This window comes from Theropithecus gelada, unplaced genomic scaffold, assembly GCF_003255815.1.
Source record: "Theropithecus gelada isolate Dixy unplaced genomic scaffold, Tgel_1.0 HiC_scaffold_136, whole genome shotgun sequence".
NCBI classification, from domain to species: domain Eukaryota; kingdom Metazoa; phylum Chordata; class Mammalia; order Primates; family Cercopithecidae; genus Theropithecus; species Theropithecus gelada.
Window position 1 is genome coordinate 31303 of NW_020255259.1, and position 15469 is coordinate 46771.

At 51.5% G+C, this 15469-nt stretch overlaps 1 protein-coding gene across 2 annotated transcripts in view; it reads right to left on the reverse strand.

Moving 5' to 3' along the window:
• Positions 1 to 11982, reverse strand: part of LOC112616918 (tubulin alpha-8 chain) — a 22586-nt gene extending 10604 nt beyond the window's left edge. The window contains exons 1-2 of one of the 2 annotated variants that reach the window (XM_025373681.1): positions 11872 to 11982; positions 889 to 1111 (exon numbers count right to left, since the gene is read on the reverse strand). In XM_025373681.1, the coding sequence (XP_025229466.1) occupies positions 889 to 1111; positions 11872 to 11874 (226 nt within the window). In that variant the 5' untranslated portion in view covers positions 11875 to 11982. Of the gene's footprint in view, positions 1 to 888; positions 1112 to 9164; positions 9181 to 11871 lie in introns of those variants that run through there. The other variant, XM_025373682.1, reaches the window with a different exon arrangement.
• Between the last annotated feature and the right edge of the window lie 3487 nt (positions 11983 to 15469).

The window sequence follows — 15469 nt, forward strand, 5'->3', positions numbered from 1 at the left end:
AAAAAAAAAAAAAAAAAAAAAAAAAAAAAAAAAAAAAAAAAAGACACATCAGGTCCCAACTATGTCGCCTCCTCTCTTTGGGGTTCCTCTACTGCGTGCAGAAAAGTCATCTGTGCAGTGGCCTGGGAGGTAACCTGCACTTTGTGCATTGGTACAACGCATCAAGGGGGTGGAGCATCTGCCCTCTGTTGCCGCTAGACTTTGGTGTTCAGGCACTATAGTTCACGCCCAGTCCTCTTCGGGGAACTGTCCATGTCTTGCTTGATGAGCGAGGCTTGAGGCTGGGGAAATCCTGATGTTCAACTGAGAGTTGGCCCAGGGGTCAGAAACGGGGGAAGTGGCACTATTGGGGGATAGCGTGGGAGGTGGAGATCTGCCCAGACACGAGGCAGAATTCCTCTATGTTTCCTAAACCTGAAGGAACCTCATTCCAGAACTCCAGCAGCCCCTGGCTGTGAAGGAATGTGCCCGCCGTGATAGGCTCCTTTGTGTGTAAGATGCTCTGAGGTTATACCCACCCCTGAGGGCAGACTCCGAAACCTATACTTAGGGAAACTGGTCACTTAGGGGAGTCTTATAATTCCTACAATTATTTGGGTTTTCTCATCCTTAGTATTTAGTAGCGATGTGACCATTTTGGCACAGCGCCGCAGGTCTCGGGGGTTTGAGTGGGAGGCATTTTGTTCGGCATAGAGTCTTGATCACTGTTATGAGATTCTCCGAGACTGTGGGGACCCCAAGGAGCTGACAGATGTCACATGGGGTGGGAGGCTCCGGTTGCACCAGCCCCACCTTCCAGCTAGAGAGGCTCCTTCCTTAGCTACTGTGGGTCAATGCCTCTGCGGTTTCACGGTGTTCTCTGTGGAGAGGATCTCCGCCCCCACTCACCCACTACGGTAGGCTCCAGATCTATCATGACGGCCCGGGGCACGTGCTTCCCATTGCCAGTCTCGCTGAAAAAGGTGGTGAAGGAGTCATCATCATTGATCTTGCTGGCTTGAGCATCAAAAGTGCCATCTGCCTGGATGCCGTGTTCCAGGCAGAAGAGCTCCCAGCAGGCATTGCCAATCTGAACTCCTGCTTGGCCCACGTGGACTGATATGCATTCCCGCTGTGGGGAGAGGGAAGCATCGAGGTGAGAGAGTCCAGGCCCCCAGCATGCCTTTGCCCTACACCCCCGTAACATTCACCTTGCAGGCCAGCCCGGCCCCAGCCCCGCACTGCCAGCTGGCGTTGAGGCTGCAGGTGCCCCAGCTCTAGAGCAGCTGGACCAGGACTTAGATCCAAAGAAGACACAGCTGTTTTGTGCTTTGCTCTGAAGGTTGCCTCCCAGGGTTAACCTTTTACACCAGGAAAGAAAAACAGAGGGCGGTTGCAAAGATGAAGCAAGGGGCTAATTCCAAACCACAAGACTCCTGCACTGGTGAAGAAGGCCCAAGGAAGAACTGGTGATCATGGCAGAAACTCCTTCAACCTACTCCCACGCAAGCCAGCATTCATAGCCACTCCTGACCCTGACTTTCTGAGCATTGCGCACACATGTGTACATACACGCACACACAGTCTCAGGGTATCACAGAGCGAATGAGCACTCATGAAAGGAACATGCTCTGGAAGTATACGCCATGTCAGTAGTATCATGGTTACCGGTGTAGAAGTAAAGGATTATTTGTTATCCCAAGAGAGGATTGGGAGGGTATAAATTAGGCCCCTCCTGCATGCCAAACAATTGGAAAATCTTTGCAGCCCCATAGCCTGCCCCTTACCTATACCAGGCCAAGTGTCAAGGAAAGCTGACCCCGGAGTGTCCTTAGCTCTGCCTTGCTCTGATGTGAAGCCACAAGTGCCTGATTGGTATTTGTACTAACAGCTTAAGATGGGGAGTGCGCTGACGGGAATGTAAATTGGTTCAGCCACCGTGGAAAACAGCTTGGAGATTTCTCAAAGAACTTAGAACTACCATTTCACTCAGCAATCCTGTTACCGGGTATACATCCAAAAGAAAATCGTCCTACCAAAAAGACACGTGCACTCACACATTCATCACAGCACTCTTCACAACAGCAAAGACACAGAACCAACTAGGTGCCCAGCAACGGTGGGCTGGATACAGAAAATGTGGTACATATACACCATGGAATACTACGCAGCCCCCAAAAAAGAATGAAATCATATCCTTTGCAGCAACATGGATGCAGCTGGAGGTTATTATCCTATGCAAATTAATGCAGGAATAGAAAACCAAATACCACATGTTCTTATAAGTGGGAGCTAAACATGGGGTACTCATGGACAGAAAAATGGCAACAGTAGACACTGGGGACTACTAGAGCGGGGAGGGAAGGAGGGGGCAAGGATTGGAAAACTAACCTTTGGGTACCATGCTCACTACCTGGATGATGGGATTAATTGGACCCCAAACCTTGGCATCACGATATATACCAGTGTAACAAATCTGCACATGTACTCTCTGAATCTAAAGTAAAAGTTGAAATGATTAAAGAAAAAGGGGGGTGGGGAGAGTGTTTGTGTGTGTGTGTGTGTGTGCGCACGCACGCGTAGGGATGATAGACTCATCGTCCCACCCACACCTTGCCCTGGGGAAGCAGTGGCCCACACAAGGTGGCACTGTGCCTGGGGCAGCTGCCTGAGCCCAACAGGAAGCATGTGCCAGGTCTGTGGGTTTCTATTTTTATCTATGACTTGCCCTGGCATTTTCCAGCTCCAGGTAACCCAAGCCAGGGGCAGAGCTTCCAGAGGGCACGGCTGAGCACAGAAGCCAGTAGAGTCCACGTCAAAGTGTGGGGCTCCTGGGGACGTGGAAGAATTTCTGGGCATGGAGAGCAGGGCACCTGCCTTGAGTAGCATCTTGAGGGGTCAGAGTGTCAGGACCATTGCCCCCTAGTTCAATTTTACAACTGTGCCCCCACCCTAGTCCTGCCTCTGTGCTGGAGCTGAGCGACACCTGGTCCTTGCCTTGAGGGAGGATGAGCACGGGGATGAGCACGGCGCAGCCCGATATGGGGGGAAGTCCGACGGGGGACGCAACCCGCTGGATCTCCATAAGCCTGGTGGCTAGGGAGAGGCTTTACCCACAGAGCGGCCCACGCCCCAGGTTCACATCTGGCCTTCTCAGTTTACTTTCTGTGCTGCATGGCCTGGGCTGAGTTACTGAACCTGTCCTCATCTGAAAAGTGTAAGTTAGCCAGAGTTGTTGATGCTGTCTTGCCATTATCATTTTCATTACGGTACTACCTGGTAGCATTTTTCTCCACCGGGAAGCAGCACACACAGAAATAGCTCCCGGGTCCCTGCTCCTCTCTCCTTTATTGTGGGGTCTAGTCTCTGCCTCCATCTGAGGGTTCAATTCAGACCTAAGGAAAGCAGCGTCTGCATCCAGAAGCCACCAACAACCAGCGAGTTATCCACCCAGACCACAGCGTCACATTCAGCACGTGGCTGTGGCTTCCCAGGGAGGTGTGGAAGCTGAGGGGACACTGGAGAGGCCCGAGGGGGGCCCGGTCCTATATATTATCCTTCTAAGTGACAGTATCCTCTGTGGTCCTAACCCTCGGCCTTCTGGGTCTGTCGCCCCCTCACCACCACCACATCCCGACCACCCTCTAGTCCTGCCTACGGTGCTGCCCGGCCCCCAGCCTGCTCTTACTTCTGGAACATTCTGGGGCTTTCCAGGGAGGATGCAGGGATATTTTAGGAAAATCAAAGATCATGGGAGGAAGAGTCAAGGATCTGGGGAACTGAAAACCACTAGCATGACGACAATGTTTTTAGCCTCTTTTAATGCCCTCTTTAATCTCACACTAATACATATGCCAGTCTTTACAAAATGTCTGTCTCTTTCTCCCCTGCCCCCGTCATGCACACACACACACACACACACACACACACACACCCCTTAGAAAGAGCTATTTTCCCTATTGAACTCGCTCGTAAGAATAATGGGAGGCATAAAATAGACTCAGAAATGACTGACAGATTCATAGGTGCTCCCAAAAGCGAAAAGTAGCTACAGCAATCAAGAGAGAAGGAAGGTCCCTGCTAACAGGAACCAGGCTCCTTGGAGAGAGGGAGGCGTCCAGGTCCAGGGTGGGGAGTGTGCTAGATAAGCCTGGAATGTTGCATAGCGCCTGGAGGCACAGAGGCTAACCCAGGCGCTGCCCGAGCACCTGAAGAGGCTCCCGTTGCCTAAGACAGACAACCTGAGCCTCACAAGGAGTGATGGCAGCATTTGAGTGAAGCAGGATGCACAGATGAAAATCTGCAAGTCCTCAAAGAAAACCCCCAGAGAAAAACTCATTTGTCCCTATCCAGACGGTCCCGTTAGTTAAGGAAGGCTCTTTTTGTTTTCTTTTCTTTTTTTTTTTTTTTCTTTGGAGACGGAGTCTCGCTCTGTCGCCCAGGCTGGAGTGCAGTGATGCAGTCTTGGCTCACTGCAAGCTCCGACTACCGGATTCACACCATCCTCCTGCCTCAGCCTCCCGAGTAGCTGGGACTACAGGCACCCGCCACCACGCCCGGCTAATTTTTTGTATTTTTAGTAGAGATGAGGTTTCACTGTGTTAGCCAGGATAGAGAAGGCTCTTTTTCTTTAATCGAAGAATGTCTGCTAAGCAATGTGGACCAAATAATAGATTATGCAATATTGCCCTATTTCATCTTCTAATTACGTGATTGATTTGGACAAGAATGCCAACATCATTAGGTGAAAGACTGATGGGAACTGAATCTTCGCCTAGAGCCAAAGAATCACTGTTACAGTCACAAGGGGGAAAGTAAGTCCCAGGGTCTCCAGCCTAAGACTGCGATCAACCTCAGCATCGCTAATTGTGGGCCACCCCGACATTGAGGACCTCCTGATGGGACTCAGTGTGACACGCACCACCTGTGAGGACTTCGTCTCAAAAACACTCAGCCTTCATCACTGAGCCCGGTAGATTCACCTTCCACTTCACAGGCAACACAGGGATCACAGGGTTAGGTTCAGTGACATCAGAGAAAACAAAATCAATCCAGAAGGTGGAATATCCTACAGGGCAGCTGGTCCAGGTTTTTTTCTTTTTTTTTTTCTTTTTTTGGAGACGGAGTCTTGCTCCAGGCTGGAGTGCAGTGGCATGATCTTGGCTCACTGCAAGCTCCACCTCCCGGGTTCAGGCCATTCTCCTGCCTCAGCCTCCCAAGTTGCTGGGACTACAGGCGCCTGCCACCATGCCCAGCTAATTTTTTGTATTTTCAGTAGGGACAGGGTTTCACCATGTTAGCCAGGATGGTCTCGATCTCCTGACCTCGTGATCTGCCCGCCTCAGCCTCCCAAAGTGCTGGGATTACAGGCGTGAGCCACCGTTCCCGGCCCAGCCTTTTCAGCTCATGAGAAATGAAGAGCTGGGAGGGGCTGTTCCGTATCAAAGGAACTAAAGCACCACCACCACACGCGTCATGGAGACTCTGACTGAATTCTCATTTGAACAAATCAAAGTATTTGGGGGACAAATAAATTGATTTGCTTTGTTCAGTGTATTCATACAATTGTGGTTAAGTATGAAAACATCCTTATTTTTTAGAGTTGCATCCGAAGAATTTAGGGGTAAAATGTCCTGATGTCTGTACTTTAAAATCCTTTCCAAACACAGCAGATAACAGATGGAAAAATCATTCTTCTTAAATCTACATAATAGGTATATGGGTGGCACATTACTCTACTTTTCTGAAAGTTTGAAATTTTTCATAGTAAAAAGCAAAAATCATCAAAACAAAGGAGACAGAGAAAAAATAGGAGCAGGGACTGCCTCTCCAGAACCCCCTTACCCTGGGCCATTGCACGCAGTCACTTACTCAAACAATATTGACTACGTGCCTACTGTGTCAGGGCTTTGAAGTTCCAGGAAGAAATCACAAGTGAAATTCAAAGTTGCATGAGGCTTCATGGCACTGTGAGGTCCATGCCCAGCCGCAGCACTCTGCAGGCCTCTTGCACCTGCTCCTAGCAGGGACGGGGAGCAGCCCACAGCTCCGGCATCGAGCTCCCAGCTCAGGCACTGAGCTCGACTCCTGCAGCCATGCTGTCTCATCACCCTACCCAGCCTTTGGCCTGGAAGTTCCACAGAGCGGACCCAGTGCGGACGCCCGTGGGAGGCATCCTCACGTCCAAGAAAGGGCATCCATCTATCATAACCAGGGATGTTGTATCGGCTCCGAACATTTAGGATACCGGAGCTGGGCCAGCCTCATGGACCACCTAATAGGAATTCCCTCGGCATTATTTTACAGATGAAACAGTTGAGTTCAGAGAGGAAAAGGAACAAATTCAACGTGTCACAGCTCTGCAGCAGCAAAAGAGCCCGGATCAGAATCCAGGGCTTCTGACCCGGGCCTGACTTCTTTCCTTTAGACCACAGAGCCTCCTGCCTCACTTGAAGCTCTGAACTCCCAGGGCCCTGGGGTGTGCCCACATCTACGTCAATGCAAGACCAAGTTCGGATAGCAGAACTCCAAACAGGAAATGTCTCTGATGCAGAGCGAAATGGAGAATGGCTCATGGGGCGGTCTCTTTGAAAATGGGTCATCCTTCTCTGACAGAACCAGGCGTCTGCTTCTCGGTGCCCGTGTGTGCAGCTGGGGTTGGGGGCAAGGGGCAAGCTGACCCAGCAGAGGATATTTAAGTCATGCGCTCGCTCCAAACTCATATTTCAGATTCCCCTGTCTAGCCAATCAGGGCACATGCCTGTCACTCACACTGCTTCTCTCTCTCAGTTCTATTTTCAGTCTGGGCTTGTAGAGCTCAGACAAGTTCTGTACCCCTTGGCCTCTGTGAGGGGAGGAGGTCCCCTGTTTGCTGCAGAAGCCTCTCCCACCCAACTTCTTCTGGGGGGTGAAGAGGAGGGAGGTGCAGAGACTAAGGAGGTCCCTTCCTCATGAAAAGCATGCCACTTCTCACACAGACCTCATGCTGGGATAGCGACAAAAGGCACCTACTCATTTCTATAGCAAATCTTTTTGTGTGGTTGAATTCGAGACAGCATCGTGAGGTACTGGGCTCTCATTCATCCTTCAGGTCTCCAGTTAAATGTCACTTCCTAAGGGAAGTCTGCAAAACCCCAAGACAGCATAGGGCCCTGCCATGTGCTCCCCCATCCCCTTCATTCCTGTCATTGTAATCATCACATCGTATTATAGCTGCCTGTTCATTTCCTCACCTTTCTAGTAGAGAACGTAAGCTGTGTGAGGGCAAGGAACCTTTTTCACTCGTGGACTCCCCAGTACCGAGCCCAGTGCTTGAATGTAGCAGGTGCCCAGTTAACACAGGGAGGACTGGACTGAAAACCTTCCCTGAGGGGCTGCAATCCATGCAACCAGGACAGTGGCCAGTGCCTAAGAAGCATACGGGTCAAGCGCGGAGGGAGTTCCAAGAAGGAGACATCTTCTAGCTTGGTTTCCTAAAGGAGGAATATTCACAGGGACTCTGTAGAAGGCAGACAGACAAGATGATCTGGGACAGTCCAGGTGGATGCAGGAGCAGTGTGAGCAAGAGGCAGGAAAACGCAGGGTGGTTCCCGCACACTGCCCAGTCTGTCCGGAGTGCAGGCTGAGGTAGGGCAGGGCCAGTGAGACATCTGGGCCACCTGTGACCACTCCGCCTGGGGAACCACTGCCCGGTGAGCCAAGGCCCCTCGCTGGGAAGCATGCGCCCAGTGCCTACGCTTTGCAGAGCATCAATAAAAGAAATTCTAGAACTTTGCAGCCCGTTTATAATTTTGCTGCAAGAAGCCCTTTTCTACATCAATCTTCTATTCTATTTTAATAATAGTCATTTCCTTTTGCTTTGTTCTCAGAGGACTAAGATAAGCTAATCACCATCCTTGGCAGAAGGAGATTTTGAAGCCTTAAAAAGGCTGTCTTGTGATACTATTTCCAAGTATCACAAGACGGTAAAAGTGGCATATCATCTGGGAGAGGGGCCGACGTGGGCCACAGTGTGTGCCCTGTGCAAGCCGGGGACCGCCCCCACTCCCTGACCACCTGTGCTCTCATGCCCAAGTTGCTCTCAGGAAGCTCGTGATTACACCAAATTATCTCTACTTGTCAGGCTGGGATAATAGATCACATATATTTTAGGACCTAGGTCAGGGATGGCAAGTGAAAAGCAGGCCCACAGTGTCACAGAGGGGTAATTAAAGTAAGGACAGATGTGGCTTCTGAAGGGCTGCTGAATTCCCTCTGCTCAGAACTCTTCGATCATAGAGCATAATTGAAATCACTCATAACAAAGAATAGATAGCAAGCCAGACACAGCAAAACCAGAGTCGGCCTAAATTCACTTTAGTGAGTGAAGGTGGCTCGCGAGAGGGGCTCAGATGCTAGACACTACAGTTAGGGCAGCAACGGGGCTCACAGGAGGTCAGCTCTGGCCATGAGGCCATCTGCTAAGGAGACTCCCAACATAAGAGGCCGGAGGACGTCAAAGGCCCTTGGGTTGTGGCTGGCACTGGGGCAGGTGCAGGAGACACTTAGGAGTTTCAATCCGAAGCACACAGTGCCTGCTCCATCTCCTGCTCTCTTCTACAGCTTATTATCTGAGAAAACTCCTAACAGGAAGACACTGCAGGGGAAATGCCAACCACAAAGGCCACAGATAGTGCTGTCCGTCCCTTGTGGCCTGAGGGAAAAGGAGCATTTGGTCTGCTTCCTCCCCCGGAGAGTGCCACATCCTCCCGCCCACCCCCATCATCACCGGCCCTGTGTCCACCAGCTATTTCCCCCTCCAAAATTATTTTTAACTTTTAATCTCCCTTTGAAGGTCACTCAGGAGCCTCATCAGAAAGCACTCAACAATGGCATTAAGCCCCACCCCAAGCTCTGCATGGGCCTGGCCCGATGTTGGGGGCTCCCACTGGACTTACCAACCCAGCAGCTCTGCCCCAGCCGCTGCCCTGTGAGCCATGGCCCCTCACTCGGAGGCATGCGCCCAGTGCCTCTGGGGAAACCTGCCCTTCGTGATGGGAGGGGAGGAGGAGGCAGCCATGACCTGCAGCGCCTGGGAGCCCACACCGTGCTCTGAGGTCAGAATACACCTATCAACTCCACAGAGCTCAGCCACGCCTGCCTACATGGGGTGATGGGCAGAAGGATATCCATTTGGCCCCCAGAACCCTCTAACTGCTCCATCGTGCCCCCAAGTTCTAAAGGAATGCACTTAAGGAAGCCGTGTTGCAGATGTTCCCACCTCCCTATAAACCACAGAAACTTTGTGCCCCAGTATCATTGGCATGGGCTTGGCTTAGGGCACCTGGCCAGAATTCTCCTACCGCTTCCCAAAAAAGGTGTCACAGTCTGAGCTCCCAGAGAGGTGCGTGCCAGAAGGACACTGGGAGCAGCCGGGAATGGTCTGCTGTGGGAGTAGCCTGCTGGTCCCAGCATGGGCTGGTGGCTCAAGACAGAGGCTCTGGTGCCCAGCGAATGTAAACTCCAGCCCCTACTCAGCTTCTTACCAGCTGTGTAACTTTAGGCTCCAGGACAGAAATGCTAAAGGGTATTCGTGGTACCGTGTAGTGGGTAGCTGGGGGGAAGGGGTTGGGGGAAGGTTCACAGAGGAAAAATGCTCATCTGCCTAGTAGCTAGAGAAATGCATTTAAAAATATACATAAGGATTAATTACACTTTTCTTACCCAGAACCTACAGAAATGACAAATCGAATTCTTCTTAACACCAAGGTCACCTCCCCCAAACCGCCTCCAGGGAGGGAAGTGGAGGAGACAGGACAGCAGCCTGAAACTTAATCCTTGGATTAATAAAGTCATTTTTGTAAGGGTGGGATTCTAGGGGTCTCGGTTTATAGATGTGTCATTTTAGCCTTTTACAAATGAGCCAAATGATATTTTAAAAGTTTCTATGAGTATAAAATGTTCAACAAAAAATATTTGCCATCAAGACAGTGGAACGCACACAAGTTAAATGTTCTAGATAGAACCTGCTATACAAAATCGAGTGCTTCAAAATAAATGAAAGATATTCCCATTTCAAAATATTTAACCACAGGTTTCCAGCTAAACACCCAAATTCTTAAGCACATTCAAAATAAGGTTTTGCTGTTTGAATTGTTGATTTACCAGGCATTGTCAGAAACTCGTCTGTGGATCACACATTGAAGCTTGTGCACAGGGCTGGGTTAAGATCCTGTAAACACCCTCTGGGCTCCACTCTGTACCACAATGGCATTCAGATCCAAATTAAAGCATTCAAGGGAAGCACTTGGAAAATCCTAAAGCACTAGCTACCCGCTAGATATTATAAATATTAAATATCAATTCTAGAGTATGCAGCCTAGCATTTGCTTCAAAATTACGGAGGGAGGGAATAAATGAAGTGAGACAGGTCAGAAGTTGGTAATTACTGAAGTTAGATGACGTGTATAATGGCTCATTATACCATTTGCTTTCCGTTTGCATATGTTTGAAATTCCCTACCATAAAAAGTTTAAAAATAATAAAATTCATGTGGCGCCTTGGAAATTTGAATTATAACCCTCTTCATTTTGCAGGTAAAACAAACCTATCCAGAGAGGTTAAGTGACTTTCTTGAAGTCACACAGCTAGCTGCAGAGCCAAGAGTCAAAATTCTGAACTCGCAGCTCTGGGCCCCTTCTGTGGCGGCATACCAGGGGCCTCAGGCAGACATAGTTTCCTGTGGCCACCCTCCCTAATATTCCCAATTTCTTTCAGCTCCCAGGAGTGTCGGGGAGCCCGCGCGGAGGAGGGAGGGTGCTGAGGAAACTGAAGCTGGAAGAGTAGAGCTCCGGGGAGCCAGGAGGCCCTGGGCACTGTCCAAACGTAACAGGGCGGGGCGGAGGGGGTTCTCGCCTGCATTCTGGGTCACTGACAGCTGGAGCAAGCCTGCCCAGGGAACCTGACCTTGGCCATGACATAGGCTTATTCTGCCCTCCCTCTGCCCCCAATCCACTTTCCCAAAGCCCGGAATCCGAGGAATCCTTCCCGGACCCCTGATCTTTCAGCAGTAGGGAGATGGGCTGGAAAGGTTGGGGGCACATGTTAGCCACCAGGGGCACTGGGGGCGGAGAGGGAGACCCTAGAGAGAGGAACTGCGTGTTTGGAGCCGCCCCTCGGTAAGATCCGCGTCTGCAAATGGAGAAGGGGCGGGGGCAGGGAAGGGAGCAGCCGCGAGCCCCCTAAGCCAGGGTAGGAAACAGGTCCAAGGTCCTCTGGCCTTTGGAAGCAGAGACTTCTGAGTCCCAGAGTCCTTCGACTCTGACCGCTGGAAAGACCTGGGAGCTGAGTGCGCCCGGAGGACCTCGCCGCGCTGGGGCTGTGAGTGCAGCAAACCCAAGCCGCTGGCGAGGGGGTGCGAGAATGACCTCCACGCGTGGGGGGACCGCGGCGCCCTAAGTCCCCTGTCACATTCCGGGCCCTGTCAATTAGGTTGGGTTTGGAGACGTGACTGCATCTGGTCCCACAGCCGCCCCGGCCCAGACCACCCATCCAGAATCCCCGGACTCGCCCTTCTCTCCACTCTGTCCACAGGCTGCCCACCCGGGGACCCCAGAATCTCGCCCGCTTCTCCGTCGGGTTCCCCAGGGTCTCCCTCCCCCTCGTCTGCGCGCAAAGCTCGCATTAGGTCCCTTTAAGGAACAACCGACCCCGGTCTCTTTTTCCCCCGTACGATAAAGGGCACCAGGTGTTCCCGCCCGAGGATGCGGACTCCTCGACCCTGAACTCCCACCCCCAGAAGGCCTTGAGCTCTGCAGCTCCAGGTGGCCGGGTCCGTGCGCCTCCCCGTAGATGCGGCTCTCGGTCCTGCGCCTGCCGCACGCCCGCAGCCCTCCCTGCCCGGGGAAGCCTCACCATCGCTGCCGCTGTCCTCGCCCGCGCACCTCCCAGCTGGGCCTGCCCGCCCCGACTGCTCCAGATACGGCCGCCTCCGCCGTTGTGACACACCGGGAGGGGGGGACGCCGGGGACAGGCGCGCCGGGCCCGCAGCTGCCCCCCCGGCATCACAGTGCCGGGGAGGGGCGGGCAGGTCACAAAGGCCCCTCCCCGCCCACCCGCGGCTCAAATCTCCGGGTCCTCGGTCCCGCCTCCGCAGCCGGGGGCGCTCGCAGCGGGGACTGCGCCCGCGGGGGAGGCTGCCCTATTACCAAAGCGCACGTGTCCACGTTCCAGCACAGCCGGCGTGACCCCAGCTGCTGGAGAAGGAAATGTAAAATGCAGCCAGGCGAATCTCGCGGGTCACCCCAAACTTCCGTTCTCCTCCGACCCGCTGGAAAGGCTCCCGACTGGGGTGTAGCTGACCGGAGCGGGCTGCAGCGGCCGCGGGTGCCCAGGTGCCGTCTCAGCCGGGCGCCCTAGGGCCGTGCGTGCTTGGCAAGCTGCAGGGCCTCTGCTCCCAAAGCCTGTGCCTCCTGCCGCCAAGGCCCGCCTGGCTGGTGGAGACGGAAATGAGATGGCATACACAGAGCTCCCGGTACAGGCAGGTGCTCAAGACTGTTCCTGTTTTTACCCTCTCCGGGTACCTCCCACCCCCACCGGGATTTTCAAATCTCCCCCCTTAATCCCTTCCTACCTTTAAGCCCCAAAAGTGCCAAGTCACATGTATGTACTCCAGAACTCATACCAGGATTCCCCTGCCTCTGCCCAGTAGGAAGACCCGCTACAGATGCTGATGTTGATTGCCCTCTGCTTGGGAAGGGGTGGGCACTTGGTAAGAGCCCCCCTTCACACTTTAGATGTTGGCCCCGTTGTCACCCTGCCCATCTCCCCTCACTTCCCCCCAGGTGGGTGATGGGCGAGATGGTCTTTGTTCCTTGTTCTTTCCCTCCAGTGGTCAGTTCCATTCATGTTGAAAGGTGTACCCCAGCCTCTCTCTTCCAGTTTCCTCAGACAACTGACCACCAAGCACCAAGCCGCCGCAGGCAAATTCATAGGTTTTCCTTAAGACAATACCACTTTAGCCAGACGTGGTAACTCCCCAAGTTTCCAAGCACAGTTAGAGATCTTTCTACTCTTCCACTCCGAAGACATGCCTGTTCGTGGCCAATAGAGAATGGGAGCAGATTTCTCCTTATGTATGCAGCAATCTGTTCTGTTCTGTTGGCCACCCATTCATAAGGGATAGTACCTGTGTCTTCATCATCTTTGCATTTGGGAGAGTACCAAACACAGTGATTTAAATACTGATACAAGCGGTACTTAGTAAAGCATGCATTGAATTTTTGTCTATCTTATAATGTAAGATCCTGACAATTAAGACTCAGGATTAAGCTAATTGTGCCAAGCACGTGATAAATGCTCAATGAAGGATTTTGGTTATTATTATAACTCTGTATGTATTTCTCTTCCAAACTCTCCCATAGCATATTCTATTACTTCTTCCATAGTATTTCTTTTTTTTTTAGACAGAGTCTCACTCTGTTGCCCAGGCTGGAGTGCAGTGGCCTGATCTCTGCTCACTGCAACCTCCCCCTCCTGGATTCAAGCGATTCTGCTGCCTCAGCCTCCCGAGTAGCTAGGACTACAGGCGCCCGCCACCATGCCCGGTTAATTTTTTGTATTTTTAGTAGAGATGGGGTTTCACCGTGTTACCCAGGATGGTGTGGATCTCCTGACCTTGTGATCCGCCCATTTCGGCCTCCCAAAGTGCTGGGATTACAGGCGTGACCCACCGTGCCCGGCCCCCATAGTATTTATCACTTTCTAGTTTGGATTACAGGTGTGTGTGTGTGTGTGTGTGTGTGTGTGTGTGTGTGTGTCTAAACACTACAAAGCACCACCTTACAGGAAGGGGTGTGGTTTTCATCTTAGTGCCCTCCCACCAAAATTGGCGAGCTGAGTGAGTCAGGCGAGCTCCATAAACACAGCTGGATAAATTCACTTTTCGAGTTCTCTTTTTGAACCACCACATAAATCATGAATGGGTTCTTAAGGTGCTGGGATAAAGATGATGATGATGGTGACGATGATGATACTAGTAATGACGGTGGCCCTGAATTGCCTTTCATTATGACAGGGCTCTTGAACACCTCATCTTCCCCCTTTATGAAAATTTGGGCTGGAGGGAGCCATGACTACACCATAAATGCTAAATATAGCATCTGTGGGTTCCAGGGAGATAAAAAAGATTGGCTGTTACGGACTGAACTGTGTTCCCCCAAAATTAATGTTTTAAAGCCTAATCCCCAATGTGACTATAGTCAGAGATAGGGCCTGTAAGGGGGTGATTATGATTAAATGGGGTCCTAAGGATATGACCCTAATCCAGAAAGGATATGACCCTAATCCAGACTGGTGTTGAAGAGGAAGAGACACGAGGAGGGTGCAGACATGGAGAAAAGGCCACGTGAGGACACAGTGAGAAGACAGCCATCTGCATGTCAAGGAGAGAGGCATCAGGAGAAACCAACTCTGCCAACATCTTGACATTGGACTTCCAGCCTCCAGAATTGTGAGAAAATTAATTTCTGCTGTTTAAGCCACCCAGTCTGTGGTATTTGGTGATGACAGTCATAAGCAGACTAAGACAGTGGTCTTGGAGTCTTTAGAGAAAATACAATTGGCTGGGCACAGTGGCTCACGCCTATAATCCCAACACTTTGGGAGGCCGAGGCGGGCAGATCACCTGAGGTTGGGAGTTCGAGACCAGCCTGACTAACATGGTGAAACCCCATCTCAACTAAAAATACAAAATTAGCCTGGTGTGGTGGTGCATACCTGTAATCCCAGCTACTTGAGAGGCTGAGGCAGGAAAATCGCTTGAACCCAGGGGGTGGAGGTTGCAGTGAGCCAAGATAGCACCATTGCACTCCAGCCTGGACAACAAGAGTGAAACTGTCTCAAAAAAAATCTACTTCTTTTTGGTTTTTGTCCTCTCTTAAAATTATTTGATTTGTGGCATCCTGGATCCCCCATCCCACCCTGCTCTATGCTTTCCTCCCTGGGTAGAAGTTTGGAAAGGGGAAAGGACATGTTTTTAAGTCCCTGTGATGTTTAATTTTATGCGTCAACTTGACTCGGCCACAAAGTACCCAACATTCATTGGTCGAACATTATTCTGGGTGTGTTTGTGAGGGTGTTTCTGGGAGATAAACATATGAATCAGCAGACCATGAAAAGCAGATGTCCCTCCTTAATGTGGAGGGGCCTTAGCCAACCAACTGAAGAACAGAATAGAACAAAGAGGCTGAGAAACTGGGAACTTCTGCCTGCCTGACTGTTGAGCTAGGACATTGGTCTTCTGCCCTTGCACTAGAACTTTCACCAGCAGCTCTCCTGGGTCTCAGGCCTTGACTCAGACTGGAACCACGTCTTCAGCTCCCTGGGTCTCAGACTCAGACTGGAACCACGTCTTCAGCTGTCCCCGGTCTCAGGCTTCAGACAGACTGGAACCACACCATCAGCTCTCCTCGGTCTCAGGCTTCAGACAGACTGGAACCACACCATCAGCTGT